Genomic DNA, 21,002 nt, shown 5'->3' on the forward strand with positions numbered 1-21,002 from the left:
ACTTGAGTACATTGAGTCAACAACTTGAAGTAGTTAGTTTTGTTTTGTGGGTTTTTGCCCGTTTCGCTCTCCCTTTTGCATCTTGCTTGCGCCCCGTGGCAGCTGTCATTTTTCAGGGACCAGGAAGAAAAAGAAATGGCAAGTAACTGCACTAGTTACTAACGACTCGAGGGAGAACACACAAGCGGTAGAAACAACTAGACAAAGTTAAATCCATGAACCTATGAGATGTCCTAAAACCGAGTTAAGAGAAAGATACAAACAATGCTTCGGAAGCTGAAGTGATCGCGACATCTTAAGTCAAGTCATTGCCAGACTGAAATGGCAAAGAATAAACAACGTTGCAATTGGCGCAACCGTACTTGGAAAACAAACCAAAATTTCCTGTTAGATTTGGGTTTTTAAGCCTATCGTTTTCGTTGACGCCCCTATCCATTTGAAATGAGCCAAATGTCACGGCAGTCCCGAAAATTTGAAGATCGATAGTGGTGGAGAGAAATAGGGCAAATGACTGTATAAGTTAGCCAACCAGAAGAGCAAATATCAGCTGATGGTGCAAACAGTGCGAGCATTCCAGTCATCCTAGGTATACAGAACGATCGACAACCTCCCATGATATCTTAGTATCCAAAGAGCCTTTATAATTTTCAAATGGTCCAGAGAAGACAAGATATCTGTTATTTGTAGCAGCACGTGTGCTGAAAGCTTCCCCATTATCTGTTGGAGGAGTTGAGAACAGGGAACTCCAAAGCACAGACCCTGATAATTACATGTCGACGGCGATCTTAGCGTCCAGATAAGAGAACTCCTGGAAATAGGCCTTGAAATGCTCATATGAATGGTTAACATCATCAACTGCGCACATCTCTCTGATGCTGTGCATCGACAACTGCGGAGCACCGACATCAACAGTGCGAATCCCCACGCCACTTGCTAAAATGGGTCCTATGGTTGACCCGCAAGGCATGTCATTGCGCACTACGAAATCCTGCGCGCCCAAAAAAACATTCAAAGAAAATCTAGTCACCAATTAAACGATAGGAAAAGTAACAACTAAAAGAGGAATTTCTTTCCAGCTCAGCGAGACACTAGCCTGGATAGGAAGGTCGTGCTTCTGTGCTATCTCCCGGAAAACAAAGGATGTCACAGCATTGGTTGCATAGCGCTGATTGGCATTGTGCTTAATGACAAGTCCTCCATGCATCTTAGGCTGATGATTTTCTTCATGTTTTTCCTGAGAAGATAACTGTAAGTCAGGGAGTACAAGAGACATCTATGAGTTACAGAGCTCTGTGAACAGTAGCAACGTTACCATATAATTTGGATGGAGAGCATGAGCCATGTCTGCAGATACAAGAAAACTCCTCTGTATTGCCTTCTGAATCAGCTGCAGAGAAACGAGAATTCACAAAGATCAACGATAATGTCACTAGTCAGCGCAAACATCCCCTTTTAACAACAAACTACAAAATAATGCAAGAAACCATCCATGCAACCAGAAAGACAACTTAAGGAAATTGCCAAAAGTAGGATAGAAGAGTGTCATACATTGGGGTCCGAACCAAAGCAGCTGGTGATTCGTGACAAGGCGTCAAACATGGCAGGAGATCCAGCTCCCTGGGCTGAATTGGATCCAACCTCTTCGTGATCAAACAATGCCACCATTCTAACACCAGTCTCATCGTCTAGGCTGCTTTCAGAAGAAGTGGCATCTATCAATGCCTATCAAAAGAAAAAATAAAGGCACAAGTGGTGACATTAGTACTTATAGTTGACAAGAAGTATGACAACGGAGCTATCTCTCACAATACCAAAGCAGTCACAGTATTTTGTTCTCCGAACCCAGGAAAAAGCCTGAGTCCATCAAGCAAGATGCTGCTCATCTCTTATATTTTTAAATTTCAATTAACATTGTTTCCAACATCATTTAACTTTGATGTTACTGCACAAAGATCTGAGGTCATTATTTTGAAATGTAAAAGGAACATGGATGCTCAAAGCCAAAGATCTCCAGTCACCTGACTCTGATACTTAGACAAGAGGACAGATCTAAGAGGATTATTTTTCCCTCTCATGTCTACTGGATAGTGTTCTAGTATCATAACAGAGGCTTCACGACCAATATGTTTCCTCCATTTGATCCGATAGATACAGAAATCTTCCCCTGGCATTTAAAAGAGCACAGGAGAAATAGGAACATACAACGAACCTTCAATTTATGCACAATGATAAAGCAAAAATCCAGACTCTCTACTTATGGTTGTTAGAGAAACAATGCACATTTGATGAAGGAAACTTAATATTATCAATAGAAGAAAGAAAAGAACCTCTGTGGCTCTCTTCACATCTTCTGCAATTACTATGATAATAACAAGTGCATACCTTTAGAGAGCAAAATGACATGCACAGATTGTCAAGTCTTCCTGAAAAAACAAACTCCTTCAGAGCACCAGCTACCACACTAGGTTGAGTGTCACATGCTTGTAATTCAAAATCGCAAATTTCACCGGGTGCACAACCAATTTGGTTTGCCAACATCTACAAGTAAAAGGAGGACAGTTAAGGAGAAGAAAAAATTTCAAACATCCATACTGTATAAACTCAAAACTTGAATTTAGCAGTCACCCTAAAAATTCTAAAGTAAAACTCAATTTGGTGGTCACCCCCGACAAATTGTGAAGTACCTTAACATCTACACGAGTAATATATCCATTGCTCAGGGCATGGATACTTTACACTGTCCGTGTTTTTATCTAGCAGATTTACAGTTTGACAGTTTACACGAAGTGCCGGATTTTAATACAGTTGTACTATATAACAGAGTCCATACAAAAAATCAGTAGAGCTTAACCATTTTCAGCTAGACATGGAAATTGATGCAATATATTATTCAGCTATCCCAGAAAACACACGCTATCCCACCTAGACCTGGCAAAATGAACCTGAATTTCAAACCCAGAATTTCTCTCGAAAAATTAGAGTATGGTTGAATGTTCTTTTGACCCACCAATATCTGGATCAACCCAACCTGGCTTAAATGTCTGAGTTGGATGGGTCACCCGATAGATCAAGTTAACTTTTTTATCCTCTTTATAGAAATCTCGAATCACATGAAATCATTCAACTTTAGATCTTTCTACCCATGATATGAGCGATATATCCCAAGGTAATCACATGATTTTACAATGTGACCTGCCTTGAATTATTGAATCAATAGAAGTATGTAACTGGGCAAGATAATTTAGACATAACCAGAATTAGTTGGATTATATTAGTGATTTCATCCTAAAATTTACTTAATCCCATTACCAAAGTTTCTTTTAAAATCTAAAATTCGTGACAAAAGGAAATTTAAAATCTGAGATATTAGCAGAATATAATAAAGAGGTCGTGCAAATTGAATCTTCATCATTCAACTTTAGATCTTTTTACCCAAGACATGAGCAATACCTCATCATAATCACATGATTTTGTAAAATCACCTGTGTTGAAATGTTGAATCAATAAAAGCAGTAATTTGGCAACATAATTAAACATAATCAGATCTAGTTAGATTTTAAAAAGAGTTTACATAATTGAAATACGAACTTAGTGATTTCCTTCAAAAATTCACTTAATGCCAGAACGGCAATATTTCTCTTCAACTCTAAATTGATTGAAAGAGAAATATCAAAATTTGAGATATTAACAAAATAATCTTAAAAGATCATACAAATTGGTCTCGAAGTCCCTCTTTCTCATATGTCTATAAGTGAAATTCACCACCATTGGTAATACAGTAAGAAGCCTAATCTCTGTGTTTTGCTTAGTGCCTCAAAAGTCAACAAATTGGATTTTAACCTAAAACGGATATATCCCTTCTGCCACGTCTCAAATTCCTAATCCAGTGGTATGGTGTGTCAAGTAAACGAGTTTTGATTCTTTTGAAGTTATTTTAGGAACCATTACAATTAATGCATTAAATTTCTATCTATGTTCCTTATGAAGTATATTTATACATGGAATCCATGCATACATAAGAAGATGTTCATTTGTTGAACACAAAAATGGACGCAATTAGGTTACGGTAGAACAAACTGTGACCAAACGACCCATTGTATGAACCTTACTGAAAGGAAACAAACCAAACTGAACAGGAACTGACCCATCCCTTGACAGATTCCAACTTCCATTCGAAAGGATTAACAAACGCTTAGGAAAGCACAAATTTTGGGAGTCAGTTACCTGAAGTAGAAGTGGCTGATGCTTTGGTTTACCAACGATGCCTACATCTTCAGGACCATTTTCAGCAGCTGGTTTGTTCATCTCGGCCTGCAAAAAGGATTCACTAAATAATCGAAGCAAGATAAAAGTAAAATTTAAGTAAGATGCCCATACTCCTATGTGTAATCGAGCTAAACTTAGGAAGCATCGCTCTATTGCCTTGTTGACAATAAGTTCGTAGATGAAGTAACTAAAAAATTTCCTGTTAAATGCCTTAGTTGATGTAATCAATGATTTATCTTGTCTTAGCTCCCTTTTGGTTTTGAGAGCTGTTTTGTACATGGCTTTAGTTTTTGGCTCTTTTTGTATAAAGTTTGCACCCCCTTGATGCCCTATTGTTGGACCTTTTATCTATTGGGGAAAAAAAAAGAGTAAGACGTTTCCTGCAAGAAATAAGCTGCCTGTATATTGTCAAGCTCAAGCATAGAGGAGATCCAATTAGGCTTTCAATTATCCCCACGGGGACATGAGTTAATGCTGACTCTTCAAATAGTAGTTGATTGACTTAGGCTCTGTTTATTTCACAGAAAATGAACAATTTGGAAAACATTTTCCAAAAAAATGATAGCCTGTATCGCTTGAAATAATTAGTCAATGAAAAATGTTTTTACTATTGACAACAACTTACGTCTAAACGTTTTTGCAGCCAGTGAAAATATTTTTCATTAATTCATTTTTGTAAGCAATACAAGCGGATCATTTTTTAGAAAATGTTTTCCAAATCATTCAGATTTCTGCTAAACAAACAGACCCTTAGATTCTTTCATGAGAAGATAATATTATGAATCCATGTACAGGAATATGGAATCAAGGCTGTCAAGAAACTAAATCTCAATTGGAGCTAGGGAATATATAAAACCAAGTTTAGCCATATAGCTACTGAATGTGGTTATGGAAGTGGCTTAAAGATAAAATAGTAAAATAGAAAATTTAAATAGAAAGCAAGCAAAGATCGTGTTCAGAAGTAAAATTAGAGTAAAGAAGTAAGGATAGTTCTCATGAAAAGAACTTCCTAGAGCTCATAGTCACAATGTTACAAACAGGCAGCAGTATGTCCAATTTTCTAAAAGAATGAGAAGGAGAACTGTCGAGGTAAACTATCAACAAGAATCATCTCTAACCATGATTGACTAAGCACTGGTAAAATAGAACTCTCACATAGATTCAATAGAACGAGTAATGTCATTTTCATAGATTCAGCATCTATATAAAACCTTGACGAAATGGGATTGATATTTCTGAGCTGAGTGCTTAATCTTGAATGATTTTCATTTTACCTTAACAATTTATTCAAACTACATCTCTGAGCACCATATGGTTGGAAACATTTAGTTAAATACAAAAATACAAAATAAAAAAAGGAAGTGTTCTGAGATTACCATGATAGATGTTGCCAACACCGGAATAAGATGAGTCTGCGTGTTCACTTTAAATCCATCATTTACACCTCTGTCCAAAGATGAGTCAGATGCCAAGGCACATACAGGGTATAGCATAAGAAACATGTTACCACACCGCATAACGTTAGAACAACAGATAAAATAAAGCAAAGACCTATCCAAGTGGATTGCTAAGGTTGGAATCCGCATTATTGGCTCCTCTAATCTGACAAGTCGATGTGAATACGAAGCAGAACCATCGTTCTCTTCTCGTATCATGACACGTCCCGCAATAGTCAAGTCCCGATCAAACCAAGTATGCCACAGCCCACCTCCATAAGTTTGCACACCTACTTGCAGACACCCACCTTTGCTCACCTGAAGAAGCCGCCATTCTCCCAAACTAAGTCTCATGTCACCCTTTTCGTGGAATCATATGGGGTTCATATTTTGAGGCATTGAGCAAATGAAAACGCAGATAGCATCAAGTTGATTACCATGGTGACAGGCTTCAGTTTCAAGCAAGGACTGTCAGTGTGAGCGCCGACTATATGGAACCCGTTTCCGGCAACATATCTAGCCAATCATTCGAATAAGACCCAATAAGACATCGATTGAAAACAACCAAGAGTAGTCCAAGAAAACCAAGGAAAGGTTATTCCCGAAAACGAAGCATACTTTTTACCAACGGCGAAAGCCACAATGGTAGAGTGATTCCTAGTGAAGAAGTATTTCTTTCCTGCTTCCAAGTTCCAATCTTCTCTCTCCGAAACCTGCTCATAACCCGCCTCCCGCAGCAGTCTCTTCGACTCATCTACAGTATAAGAGAGAGAGAGAGAGAGAGAGGGATGGAGAAATCGATCAAAATCACCATTAGACAGCAGCCCGAACGCGCCACCGACCTACCCACGAATGGGTAGTCGGCAAAATCGTTTCTTTCAATCGAAAGGCGTGAACTTTTCACCTACTTTTCAATCGGGTCGCTTCTTTTTACGAACGAGATCGGATCAAACAGAGGAACCCAGAGAGAGAGGAGAGTTACCAACAGCGTGAAAGGCGGTGGGGGAGGCGTTGAGGAAGGCGACGAAATCGGGGACGACGCTGCTGGCTTCCTTGCCCATCGGCTCTTCCTCTCGCGTCTGATATCCGTCGATGAATGTGAAGAAGATGGACCCGTGTTCTGCTATTATAACATGGAGCTGCTCAAGAGCTCAAAAGCGGCTTTCACGGGGGATCGCGTGAGGTTTTCTCGTACAGAGCGAACGCAATAATTTTATTCCTGTGAAAGTCATCAATCGGATCGAATTGGGTTCGTGTCATCTTCCGTGTGCTTGCGTAACATGTGTATAACAATGTTATCTTTTATGTGAATTTCATTTCCAGTCTGTAGTGACCGGATCCGACCAGGGTACTGAACAATCGCAAGGACTATTGCTCTCGGTATGCTTCTAAGATGGCGAACCAAATAGAAATGAACCGGACACAACGAATAGATAGAAGGGTCTCTTAATTATATAGGTGAAATTAAACCGTTAAGCGTGCTAAGGTGATACTAGGATGAGTCCATGATTACAAATTTAGGCCGTGAGCGAACTGCATTTATTTAACGGTAGCCGACTAAACCTATTATGTGTTCCGTAGTGCATGTGACTGTTAGCACTTAGGCTGACGTTTGCTGTTATTTGAATGCGGAGAACAGATTTTGTGATCAGATCAGGAGGGCTTAAATTGTGGAATGGTTAGTGGGATCGGTTCCCAAGCGCATGAGCGAGTGCAAGTTCGATGAGAGGGCGCGGTCCCTCTGATGAGAGTCCTACAGCGGAATTGTTCTTCTAACTTATGCCACATTTCCTCTCCGACCAGACCAACAGTATGTCGTCTGCAAATGCAACTCTTCTCAGATGTGGTTACTTGGAAGCAAATAGCATTGGTCCGACATACCAAGAATTTTTTTTACAACTGGACCAGATAAGAGGTAACTGCATACTCAATGATCGATTAACCAGAAGACTATGATGGGTCCACTGTTTCTTTTTTGCCTTTAAGAAATGCGGGGAGCCACTGTGCTGACAGTTTCGGTATGCGCTTGAAGTTGTTCTTGTAATCGATGTAGTACAGCCCGAATCTTGAAGTATAGCCATCTCCAAACTCAAAGCTGTCGAACTGAGACCAGTAAAAATATCCCTTCACATTTACTCCTTTCCTGCATGACGCAAGGAAGGAAGGTATCAGGAAGTAAATGAGTTAAGTTCCGTGGATTGCCTATCTGGTATCTAATAGAAATTCCTTTTAACTGTTCACTTTTCAATTGTGTGCCTGAAGTTCTCTATTTGCTAAAAATAAGCTAAAATATCCCCCCCCTTTTTTTTTTCTGAAGTAAGTATAGTTAGAACCAAATCCTCGTGCTATATGTGATGATGCCTAAAATAAATGTTTTTGGCTCAAACTGCTTACTTCATTGCTTGCTTGATCCGATGCAAATGTTGCAGGACAAACTTGATGCGGTGTTGATCCTTCAGTGCTTCCTCAATAGGCCTGGCGTCAACTTTTCCTTCGGTGACTCCTGTCAATCAAGACTAGTCATTTAGGAAAGAGCGTCTTCTTCTATAGGGACGAATAAAATCCTTTAGGATTCAGACCATTCTCAGTGATGTAGATTTTAGGGCTTTGGTACTTGTGCTTTATGTGCTCCAGAAACTTTCGTATCCCCCTTGGATATATATAGATAAAGCTGCTTCCTTCAGCCTGCAATGTGCAAAAAATGTACAGGAGCAACACCTACAATGAGAATTTTCTTCTAACAAAAACTAAAACTAAAACTAAAACTTCTGCCTTCCTTGCTTCAGTGATCTCATACCTTTTTGCCAATCAGAACTCCATCTTTATCAGCTGCAAACAACCAAAGAGAGCACGTCTCAGATGTTGTTTTCAGTTTCTTCCTAGGTCATTCTGGGATAAGATATTATCAAATATATACCTCGGATGTCTGCGTGCAAGTCAAGACTGAAGCTGGTTGGTGGTGCAGTTGGATCTACAGTTACTGCTTTGGCATATCTGGTTGTGTAGTAGTTGAAGCCAAAAAAATCACACGATCCCTTGACCAGCTCTTTATCTGCGTCGGTAAAAGTGGGTAATCTCTCTTTTACTATACTTCTCATGGAAGCTGGATATGATCCATAAACTAGTGGCTCCATGAACCTGTCACGAGGCAATGTTTTTGAGTGGTTGCAAGATAGGGAGGGAGACGGGAGGAACATTGAAGTGAAATGTGAAGATTTTGGTTACATGATGTGATCAAATGAAGAGAGTATCCAAGAGAGATACCATTTTAAAATACGGAAGCAGAATAAAGCAAACTGCGTTATCACTTTTCCTGACATAGTCTAAAATCAAGCAGCATAAAATTCGTTCATTTTAACCTGAGGGACAATCTTTTGGAGATGAAAAATAAGTAACAAAGTTATAATTAAGTAATATCACAATTTTATCATGCAAACATATGTATTTCCTTTATGTTCTTCATATAGGATTCGAGCAATTTTACTTACCATCCCGAGGTGAAGTCCAAAGCTCTATCGGCGGCTTCTTTATCTTTTGCTGATTCTGAATAGGGCTCAAAATACTGAGCTACAAGGGCTATACCAACTTCTCCACCTTGATTGGCCTAGGAACAAATTTTGAAGGTATGGTAATTTTAAAGATACCAGAAACTAGAGCAGATAATACAGATGTGATAACTGGTAAAACAATCGGAATAAGGGTGAAGTATATGGCTCACTTGGAACTTATCCTTGTAGAGCCTGGCAGCAGCAGCATGAGCAAGTATCAGGTTGTGACCCACAACGTAAGGCTCAGTGGATGAATTACCAGCTGGGCATGTATGAGCTGGTACGGAGCACCTCCCAGGTGGCGCAGCTCCATAATCATAACCAACTTGGGCCACGATCAGAGGCTCGTTCACTGTGATCCACTTTTTAACCCTATCTCCATATGTTTTGAAACAAATTTCAGCATAATCCTTAAAATCGTCCCTGCGAAAAATAGAGAAGAATTGTTGAGTGATTACAATCACGTTTAATATATCTAAAAGAAGATACATCACATGACATCAATATGGGAAAAGAGCTTGTGATGCTGCTCACACAAATTTCCGACTCAAGGGCCCTCCATATTTGTCTTGCAGCACTTGTGGTGGATCGAAGTGAAAAATTGTTACAAGTGGCTCAATGCCTACATTAAATAACAAGAAAAGGTCAGATCTCGGTTAGCGGTCGGTGTATGGAATTTCGCCTTCGCAGGTGAGTACTGAAGGAGGACAGTACTACTATGTCACTATGTCATCTAACTCTTAGAGAAATGCTTACAACTAGAGAAACAGATAGCTATCAAAGCACAATAGAACAATATTAAGTTTTTTTTGGTCGGAAAGAACAGTATTAACTTGGTGACAGGAATGTTGAACTTTCTTGGATGCTGAAAACTGCTAAGGAGAAAGCTCTGAGCAAGATATTTCTGAAATGGGCACGGACTGAAGCAATCTATCACCTTTGGAGGGAGAGACAAGATGCAGTCCATAGTGGCATTCATCCTTCGGTTGATCGAGTACTCAAGAGTGCTATTTGTTATTTGTACTAAAATGTCTATTCTCTTACTTGCCAAAAACTTGGTTTTGACTGCACAAAGTAAGGATCTTTGCTCTAGATGGGGAGTATCTTTGCCTGCTTATCTTGGGATGATTATTGAAGTTGCTCCCATGTTGAAGTACTCTGTGGCTATGGTCTTGGAGCAGTCTGGTTGGATCCTTGGAGACATTTGAGTCTTTGGGACATCGTGTGAGGGTACTGGGGTTATTAGGTTTTCATGTGTGATTCAGGACATTATATTTCTTTGGGTTCAGAAATTTTCTTATGGGATAATTGTAGGATTGACTTGGAAAATGCGACCTTTAGTGGATATCGTACCCACATAGGTTCTGTGCTCAATATGATATCTTACATATGGATTAAAAAACAAAAAAAGCGAAAAAAGAAGAGTAACCGAGAATCTGTATCATTGTAGTACTCACCATTTTGAATTAATTCATCAATCAGATTGTTGTAATGATCAATGCCTTCTTGGTTCACTCCACCGCTCAAGGATCCACCTGCATGGTCCAAAGTAACAGAAGTTCTGCGTTAAAAAATTGTCAAAGAAAAGCTAAAAGGTCCGACAAACTGCAAATTTTATAACATAAGCATGAGTTTCAGGGAAGCATGTTGGATGGTAAACAATACGGAAAGTGGATTTTGCTACTGAATGATAGGGATGACGCTTACTAGGCAGAATCCTTGTCCAGGAAATAGAGAATCTGTAGGCATCCACGCCAAGTTCTTTTAGCAACTTCACATCTTCCTGCAATAGCATATAAACCAATATGTCACCCAGAACCTCTTAGAAAATGAAGTGTAAGTTCTGATATCAAAGGCCAGAAATGTGCTCAAGTGATGTTATGAAATTCCGACCTTATAACGTCTATAAGAATCCACTGCAGTTTTTGGGGTACTCTTGTCTGCAATCTTTCCTGATTAACAAAATGATACCATCAAATATATTAGATCCAGGACAATGTGCCGATGGCACCTGCTTAAAATTTAGTCAGAAACAACTGAGTGTCGTTTAATAACAGAAGACAAAACTATTGAACAGGGTTTGTGCAGTGTAATCCACCAGGGAATCTCTCAGCAAAGGTGTCCCAGGTACTTGGTCCTTTCCCATATTTCCTGGCCGATCCTTCTACCTGCACAAATCAAAGCAACGTAAGGATTAGGGTCAGCTATAGGTGATATCTTGTTGCGGATTAATTCAATCACGCTGCATTGCTACTTGAGCTGAAGGATGAAATAACAGTAAGGGATTGTGACAGCCAGAGGATGGTGACATGCCATGGCACTGGCGATTTGGAAATGACAAGGCTGAGATATCTTAGGATAATAAAAAGATAATGTACCTGCACAGCAGAAGAGGCAGCTCCGAACAAGAAGTCAGCAGGAAAATCTGACCTCTTGACGTTTAGTTCAGACTGTGACGCGTTGACATCCGTACCTGAAAAAGATTTGCGAATCATCACTATGTGGGAGCTGCTGCTGCCAAGCTTTGACAGAGAAGTTTTAAGTAAATGGGTTGTTCGGGATGGAGCTCTAGGATAGTTTATATTCCATAGATTGAGTAATGATGCGATAGAATCAATTCCATGTGCTTTAACCAACTCAACCAGGGCAATTGAGTTGGTGCATCAAATTAGTCAACGGCAAGAAATTGCTTCTTTCCAACAATATGTTGAAAAAAGTTGTCTTGGTTAAGATTTCTCAGCTATTTTGATCAGAAAGAAACAACCCATCGGTATTAAACCACTGCAAATCTTCAAGAGAAGATAACCAAGAGAAATAATATGACGTACCGTGACCGAGACAGAGGAGTAAAGTGGCGCATAGGAATGGAACGAGAATCTGGGCGACAGTCATCCGCGACAATGACAGATTTGACGCCATGGTCTCACTGCAGAAAGAAAGGTCGAGTCCTTATGAATTATGACTCGTGATCTCTACCTCATCAATACAAAAATCATCGGAGGATCAACGAAGTTTTTCTTGTTCTGTAGACTAACCGTCCCTGAAAACGCAGGAAAGAGATGACAAAGCCGTCGGGACTACTTGTTGAAGAGTTATCGATCCCCTTAAATAAAGCATGACCCAATCGATCCGTTTTTTCAGGCACCCCGCTGTGATCATTTACTATAAGTAATGTGACCAATGATTAATATAAGGAAACCGCCACGTCATTTACTCAAAGCTTTAAGTTTAGGAATCTATATAACGCACGTTCGAAAACAGATAACCAAATGCCCTGATAGCATGCCATTGATGCTATGGTCTTGATCCGTTGTGACTGTTAAAAACCAGAGGAGATGCAGATATGCAGATGTGCACAAGAACAGCGTTAAAAACAGAGAAAAACAGACGAATTTTTCTAATATGCACAAAAACAGAAGAACATCTGCATAACCACACATATATAAAAAAAAAAAAACTGATGCCTTAGCCTTTATATAGGCTTTACAAAAACAAGTAACCACCAAAGCCCACTAATTTCACACATACAGCAACCAATCCACATAATAGACTATTAACACATAAAAACAAACCAGAAACATTGACTCATTCAACATTCCCTCCTGATGTTGCAAACAATCGGTTTAAAGGACCTTCTCTCAATTTGGAATATCCAACAAACGAACACCAATGAGCTTTCTCAGCTTCTGAAACATGGACAACTTTAGGGGCTTGGTGAATATATCAGCCACTTGATCTTCACTTCTACAGAAAACTAGATCAACTACTTCATCCTTTGTAAGATCTCTTAAGAAGTGGTACTTCACATCATTTGCTCCTCCCATGTAGAACTGGATTTTTGGACAGCTTGATAGCTGAGCTGTTGTCACAATAGATTATACTTGTTTTGCTATTTGAACTGAAGCTCTTCAAGAATCTTCCGTAACCATATGGCTTGACAAGCGCATGAAGTTGCAGCAACAAATTCTGCTTCAGTTGTTGATAAAGTAACAATTCATTGCTTCTTTGAAGACCATGAAACCGCCCCGAACCAAGCATGAATACATACCCTGAAGTACTTCTTCTATCATCAACATCTCCGGCATAATCGCTATCTGTAAACCCAAACAAATCTGACTTTTCTCCATTTTTATAGAACAACTCAAAATTTTTAGTTCCTTGCAAATAGCGAAAAATCCTTTTTGCAGCTTGTAAATGTAACTTAGTTGGGTGCTTCATATACCTGCTTATAAGGCTCACAGCATGCATGATATCTGGTCTTGTCCCCGTCAAATACATCAGGCTTCCAACAATCTGCTTGTAGAGAGTGCTATCCACCTTGCTTCTATAAGGATCTTTCAAGAGCTTCAATCCAACTTCAGTTGGAGTAGTCACGGGGTTACAATTATTCATTTGAAACCTATCAAAAATCTCTTGAACATACTTCTTTTGAGACATAAAGATTCCAGTTGCAGATTGAATAACTTCTATGCCCAGAAAATAATGCATTAATCCAAGATCAGTCATCTCAAATTCATCCATCATAGACTCCTTGAATTTGTCAAACATGGCACTATCACTCCCAGTAAAAATAAGATCATCCACATATAAGCATACAAGAAGTAACTTTCCACCATCACTAATTTTAATAAAGAGTGTATGCTCATATGGACATTTTCTAAAACATTTCTTCAAGAAATAGGCATCAATGCGACTATACCAAGCTCGGGGAGCTTGTTTTAACCCATATAGTGCCTTTTTTAATTTATAAACTTTATGTTCACTACCGAGCTTCACATAACCAGAAGGTTGATCAACAAATACCTTTTCTTGAAGATCAACATGCAAGAATGTTGACTTCACATCCAATTGGAAGATAGGCCATGAATTCTGCGCTGCTAATGCAATTACCAATCTGATTGTGTCAAGTCTTGCTACAGGTGCAAATACTTCTTTGTAATCCACTCCAAATTCTTGCTTGTAGCCTTTCGCCACCAAGCGCGCCTTATACTTATCAACTTCAACATTCTTGTTCAATTTTGTCTTGTACACCCACTTGACTCCGATTGTTTTGTGTCCTTTTGGAAGATCTGTTAACTCCCAAGTGTCATTCCTCTCAATAGCTGCAATTTCTTTATCCATTGCTATCCTCCAATTTTCTTTTTGTACTGCTTCATCAAAAGTTGTTGGATCACAATCTGAAAACAAAGCAAAATGGATAAGTGGATCTTCATATTGATCAACTCCTGTTACTTCATAATCACTCATCCATGCAGGCCTCCGTCGAACACAATGAGGCCGATCTTCAGGTTCCGCAGCTGTTGCTGTACTTTGGACACTGCCTGTGACGATTTGGGTTGTTGTGGATTGCTACACCAGCCTATTTTCATCTTCAAAATTCATTGGAATTTGCTTACCAACATCTCGTTCACCCCACGGCCAAGTTTGTTCTTCATCAAATATCACATCACGGCTGATAACGATTTTCTTGGTCATAGGATTATAAAGTTTATAGGCTTTTGATTAATCACTAATGCCAAGAAAAACACATTTGACTCCCCTGTCATCTAGCTTCTTCCTTTTTTTGGTTAGGAACATGGGCGTAGGCAATACACCCAAAAATCCTGAAGTGATCTACTGCAGGTCTTTGGCCGCTCCATGCTTCTTCCGGTGTCATATTTTGAACAGCTAGAGTGGGACTTCTATTTAAAATATGAATGCTCCAATTGACTGCTTTAGGCTAGAAACTTTTTGGAATTCCACTTCCTCTCAAGAGACTTCTCACCATATTCAGAATGGTACGATTCTTCCTCTCACATACGCCATTTTGCTGTGGTGTATAGGCTGTTGTAAGTTGTCTCTTGATCCCATGCTTCATACAAAAATCTGTAAACTCAAGCGAGTTGTACTCTCCACCACGATCCATGCGAAGGACCTTTATTTGATTTCCTCCATCCTTTTCAACAAGTGCTTTGAAGTTCTTGAAAGCTACAAAAGCTTCAGATTTTTCTTGCAAAAAATACACCCAAATTTTCCGGCTAAAATCATCGATGAAGGTAATGATATACCGTTTACCTCCATTGGAAATTGGAGATATTGGTCCGCAAATATCTGAATGAACCAACGCCAATGGACTTTTTGCTCTCCACGATTTTCTTTGTGGAAATTGAGCACGACGTTGCTTGCTAACAACACAATCTTCACAAATTTCCAAAGGAGCAGAGATTTGAGGAAGACCCTCCACCATCTCTTTTTTATATAGTATTCGCAACCCACCGAAATTAAGATGCCCATAGCAAAAATGCCATAACCAGGCTTCCTCCTTCAATCTTGCAGAGAAACATGAATTTGTAGTGTTGTGGAGATACAATGGAAACATCCGATTGCCCGTCATTTTGACTTTAGCAATTAAACCCAACTTCTCATCTTGGATTCTACAAATCCCACCTTTAATAGAGATTTCATATCCCTTTTCTTGCAGCTGACCAGCACTTAACAGATTAGTCTTCAATTCGGGGACATACAATACATTTGAGATAGTTTGTACCGAAGTCCCTTTTGGATGAATTGCCTTTGTTCCTTTCCCCATCACCGACACAATGGAATTATCACCAAACTTTACGGTGTTGTTGTACGTTTCGTCTAGATCAAAAAACATTTTATTGTCTCCACACATGTGATTGCTACAACTAGTGTTGAGATACCACATGTTTGGTTGAGTTTCTTCCTTCTCATGGCACACCATCAAAAGAAATACTTCTTCTTCTTTTTCAGCAAAGTTAGTTCTTTCAACTCTTTGTTTATTCAAATTAGTTCGACATTCAAATTTGTAATGCCCATACCTGTGGCATCTAAAACACTCCACTTTGGATTTGTCTGCTGACCTTGGCCTAAAACCAGTTGAATGTCGTCCTCCATGACCTCTTCCTCTCCCTTGGAAATCACGATAGGAATAGCTTTCAGACTTTTGATCAAAGCTGAAGCCACTGCGATCGTTGTTCTCCCTTCCTCTGCCTCTTCCTTTGTTCACCCTTGTTGCTGATGAAGAATGATCTTCAGTTGAGACCTTCAAAGCTTGCTCTTCTGTCTCTTGTTGTAGGAGTTTTTGTTCATGAACTAACAAGGATCCTTGCAACTCATCAATGGAAAGTTCTTCAATGTCCTTAGCTTCTTCTATGGAACAAACAATAAAGTTGAACTTTGGTGTCAACGATCGAAGAATCTTTTCAACGATGATGACATCCTCTGTCTTGTCACCATGAATCCGCATCTTATTAACTATTGCCATTGTCCGAGAGAAGAAATCTATGATTGTCTCTCCCGACTTCATTCGTAGCATTTCAAACTCCGAACGAAGCGTTTGAAGTTGCTGCCTCTTTGCTCTTGCTGAGCCTTGATACTTTTTCTTCATGGAATCCCATATTTCCTTGGAGGTATCCTTGCAAAGAATTGTCTCCAAAATGGATCTGTCAATTGCTTGGAAAAGATCATTTTTGGCCTTGAGATCCTTCAATTTTAACGCATCCAAAGCCGTTCTTTGTGCTGCCGTTAACACAACTCCTTCATTAGGTTCGGCAACTCCCGAAGAAACAACATCTCAATACTCCTTGGACTTGAGAAAATTCTCCATTAGCATGCTCCAATGATCATAATGACCATCAAAGTGTGGAATAGCAGGTTGTACAAATGTTTCTGAGGCCATTACTGCTACTGCAAAATAGAACCACCACAAAAGCAACCTGCTGTTGCTACAAATGAAAATAACCTGTTGCAATACTCTCCCTTGACTACTGCAAACGAAAGTACTTGCTGCAATAAAAACTCTCTTTTGGTTCTCACCTTTTTACAGCACTCAAACACACACTTTTCTTCCTAACCTCCGCTCTGATACCAATGTTAAAAACCAGAGGAGATGCAAATATGCAGATGTGCACAAGAACATCGTTAAAAACAGAGGAAAACAGAGGAAATTTTCTGATATGCACAAAAACAGAGGAACGTCTGCATAACCATACATATATAAAAAAAAAACTGACGCCTTAGCCTTTATATAGGCTTAACAAAAACAAGTAACCACCATAGCCCACTAATTTCACACGTACAACAACCAATCCACATAATAGACTATTAACACATAAAAACAAACCAAAAACATTGACTCATTCAACAGCGCTTGCAGAGATGTTCTTTTTTTGGTCCGCGCTTCGCCTGGCTTGAAGGCTGTGCTTGTCACCCAATCTTCGTTCTACTTCCTCCAGAAAAATACTGTGTGCAATCCCAAAACAGATTCCTGCTCTCTCACATTCTGGATTTCCCACGTTTACTTTGGAAGCACCAAATAAATTCTTGCCTTCCCGTCATTTCATGCTCAATCAATTATCATTTGCAATGTTGATTCGTATTCATAGCATTCCATGAAAAACTACTTTCAGTTCTCTCTGATGAAGGTTGTTGCGAGCGCCAAGGAGTTCAAGTCCGAACCCATTAACATATATATTGGACGATAAAAGAACACTTCAAGTGCCAAAAATTTGCACAAATGAACACTTAAGTAACAAAAGTTAACGAAAGTGACACTTAAAGTGCCAAAATCATAGCAAAATTGATCACTTAAGTGCCCATCCGGCCAAAATGCTGACATGTGCAATTTCTGATGAAGCAAGTGCAAAACAGAGTCGTTTTGCACATTGATGTGGCTAGACTATGCAAAAATGAGATCGTTTTGGTGTTGACGTGATAAAAAATTAATATAAAAATTAATTAAATTAAATTTATTTAAAAATTTAAAAATAAAAATACAAATATTAAAAAAAAAAAAAATTAAAAGAGGGATGGCTAACCCTCCCCCTTCGTCACCAGACCCTTCCCGATGACGGGGAAGGAGGCGGCGGCGGCGAGAGCTCAACCCTCGAGTCACCTCCCTTTTTTAATTTAATTTTTTTAATATTTGTATTTTTATTTTTAAAATTTAAAATTAATTAATTCTTATATTAATTTTTATCATGTCAACGCCAAAACGACGTCGTTTTTACATTGTTTAGCCACATTAGCATGCAAAATAACGCCGTTTTGCACTTACTTCACTAGAAATTACACATGTCAACATTTTGACTAGATTTTGGCCGGATTAGCACTTAAGTGATCAATTTTGCTCTAATTTCGGCACTTAAGTGTCGCATTCGTAACTTTTGACACTTAAGTGTCATTTCGTGCCAACTTTTGGCACTCCAGGGGTCCGGGTGTCTATATTGGACCCACCTTCACTTGATTTCTTCCTATTTATTACAATGCCACCTAAGTTAAAAGCATAAGCCAAGCTACTCTTCCTATTATCCAAGTCACCAATAGGATGTGCATCAACAAAACTTTGTAAAGTTAAAAACATGATGACATACTTGAAGTGCCTCTCAAATATCTTAATAGCCACTTCACAGATTCCCAATGCTTTATTCCTAAATTAGACATGTATTTATTCACAATTCCCAGTGTATGAGCTATGTCTACTGTGGTATGATATATACCATAGTATATATCAAACTACCAACCGCTAACATGTGAGGCACCTTAGCCATGGATTCCCGCTTCATTTTTTTTAGTGAACGCTTCTATGAGAGCTTGAAGTGATTTCCTAAATGAGTACTTTTGGGTTTTGCATTCTGAGCTTTGAATCTGTCCAGCACCCTTTGATGTACTTTTCGTCCCACAAATCTAATTCGTTGAACCCAAGTCCTTTATCTCAAATTGTTTTGACAACTGTTGCTTCAATATGTTGGTCTCCTTCATGCTCAATCTTGCAATGAGCAGTCATCAAATTTTTTAAAGTAATATCAATGATCCATTTCACTTCTAGTGAACCTGTTACCACACATAAATGTGTCAAATTTCTTGTACCAGTAGTTGGAAGCCTATTTCAAACCATAAAAACTTTTTTCAGCTTGAAGACAGCTCTCTTTTCTAGGAACTTGAAATTTTTTTGGTTTACCATTTAGATATCCTCGTTTAAGTTAACATGAAAGATGCAGTCTTTACGTTTAATTATTCCAAATGTAAATTTTCAACAATAACAATACTCAACACTAGCCTAACAGTAGTCACTTCCGCAGATAGAAAAAGAATCTATGCGTAATCAATTCATTTCTTTTGCTGAAAACCATTTAGTACTAACCTTTCTTTGGCCTTCTTGCTGCTATCACGTTTTTCTTTGATTTGGTACACCCACTTGTTCTAAAATACCTTCTTCTCATTTGGTAACTGTGTTAAGACCCAAGAGTTCTGTTTTTCTCGAATGAATCCTACTCATTCCGCATTATCTTTTAACCTCCAGTACTTTCAAAAAACTTTCTAGTTCACCAGCGTCAATTAAAAGCAAATAAGGCAATAATGGAGAATACCTCTATAAACCCCTCCGGTTCAATCTCTCTAGCCTCCACTGTTTGTTTCTTGGCACTACATTCCACCACAGAGCTGTCTTAGTACAACATGTTTTCATCGACTGGGACATCAACAGTTCTTTTATTTTTTTCTATTTTGTTGTAAAACTTTTCAATAATGGAATCTAATCTTATATCTTGTTCGAAAGATGCACTCAAATACTTTCATTGACTTTTGAGTGATGGTTTTCTCGTGTATGTAGCATTGGGGCGGCACTAAAGCGCTTCATCACTGTGAGTGAATATTAACGTAAGTAATCTTAGCATCGCGCTTTATAGATTTTTTAAACATTTAAATGAAAATGGTACTTCCGTAGCTAGAACATTCTCTATATTGTAATAACTTTCTATACTAAAAAACATGTCACACGTGATTCCTCCATTTTTGTGGGAAATTCAATACTGTTCATCTATCTTTTCTTTTACTTTTATTTTATTAAAACGGTCCCTGTACCTTTTATAATCTTTTGTTGCGTGTCTGTGCTCGTTGCCGTTACCGCACTGTGTTCATGCTTGGAATTTGTCGGACGCTTCCCTCTCCCTTAAAGATATCCAGTTCTATGAGAATCCTGGTTTCATTTTCATTCTCTCATCAATCTGATTATCAAACGCTAGTGCTTTCTGCTTGAGGGGACAACAATTCAACGAGCACTAAGTATGGTTACCAATTCAGGCCGCAAGCGAAGCACATTCATTTCACAGGAGCCGACTGAATCTATTGTGTGTTCTGAAGTGCACGTAACTCTGAGCACTTCCTCTGTAAAACGATGTTCACTGTTATTTGAACACGGAAAACACATTTTGTGATGAAATCAGCAGGGCCTAAATTGTGGAACAACTAGTGGGATTGGTTCCTGAGTGCATGGGCGAGTGCAAGCACAACCATAGGATATGTTCAATTTCAAGTTCGATGAGTCGCACAATCCCTGTAAGAGTCTGACAGAAAAATTCATCTTACTTCTCATATATTATGGCACGATTCGTCTTCATCAATGCTAACAATGCGTCGTTTGCAAATGCAACTCTTCTCAATTGTGGGTACTTGCTGGCAAATAGGCAAGCACATACGTTGGTCATCTATTAGCCAGAAGACTATGACGGGTGCATTGTCTCTTTTTTGCCATTAAGAAATGCGGGAAGCCACTTTGCCGACAGTTTCGGTATGTGCTTGAAGTTGTTCTTTTAATCGATGTAGTACAGCCCGAATCTTGTTGTATAGCCATCTCCAAACTCAAAATATCCCTTCATATTTACTCCTTTCCTGCAAGACGCAGTACGCAAGTAAATAAGTTAAGTTTGGTGCTTTGCCCATCTGGTGCCTTATAAAAATTCCTTTTTAACTG

General features: G+C 39.0%; 2 protein-coding genes across 2 annotated transcripts; both read right to left on the bottom strand.

Annotated features, from left to right (window-relative positions):
* Nucleotides 1–489: 489 nt before the first annotated feature.
* LOC104417055 (probable aspartyl aminopeptidase) lies at nucleotides 490–6,980 on the bottom strand. Its single transcript, XM_010028382.3, has 11 exons — nucleotides 6,685–6,980; nucleotides 6,321–6,456; nucleotides 6,140–6,218; nucleotides 5,818–6,020; nucleotides 5,643–5,712; nucleotides 4,225–4,311; nucleotides 2,383–2,538; nucleotides 1,549–1,722; nucleotides 1,313–1,387; nucleotides 1,094–1,234; nucleotides 490–988 (listed from the first exon to the last, which is right to left on the bottom strand). Exons 1-11 carry the CDS (start codon nucleotides 6,761–6,763, stop codon nucleotides 767–769), a joined length of 1,422 nt encoding a protein of 473 aa, XP_010026684.2. The 5' UTR covers nucleotides 6,764–6,980; the 3' UTR covers nucleotides 490–766.
* A 597-nt stretch (nucleotides 6,981–7,577) lies between these two features.
* LOC108956559 (beta-glucosidase 24-like) lies at nucleotides 7,578–12,169 on the bottom strand. Its single transcript, XM_039305901.1, has 14 exons — nucleotides 12,079–12,169; nucleotides 11,629–11,723; nucleotides 11,349–11,427; nucleotides 11,144–11,202; nucleotides 10,958–11,033; nucleotides 10,708–10,785; nucleotides 9,785–9,872; nucleotides 9,421–9,673; nucleotides 9,191–9,306; nucleotides 8,620–8,840; nucleotides 8,500–8,531; nucleotides 8,282–8,387; nucleotides 8,097–8,205; nucleotides 7,578–7,845 (listed from the first exon to the last, which is right to left on the bottom strand). The coding sequence occupies exons 1-14, from the start codon at nucleotides 12,167–12,169 to the stop codon at nucleotides 7,653–7,655; spliced, it is 1,596 nt and encodes a 531-aa protein (XP_039161835.1). The 3' UTR covers nucleotides 7,578–7,652.
* Between the last annotated feature and the right edge of the window lie 8,833 nt (nucleotides 12,170–21,002).

The sequence above is a fragment of the Eucalyptus grandis genome, chromosome 2 (assembly GCF_016545825.1).
Source record: "Eucalyptus grandis isolate ANBG69807.140 chromosome 2, ASM1654582v1, whole genome shotgun sequence".
Classification (NCBI taxonomy): Eukaryota; Viridiplantae; Streptophyta; class Magnoliopsida; order Myrtales; family Myrtaceae; genus Eucalyptus; species Eucalyptus grandis.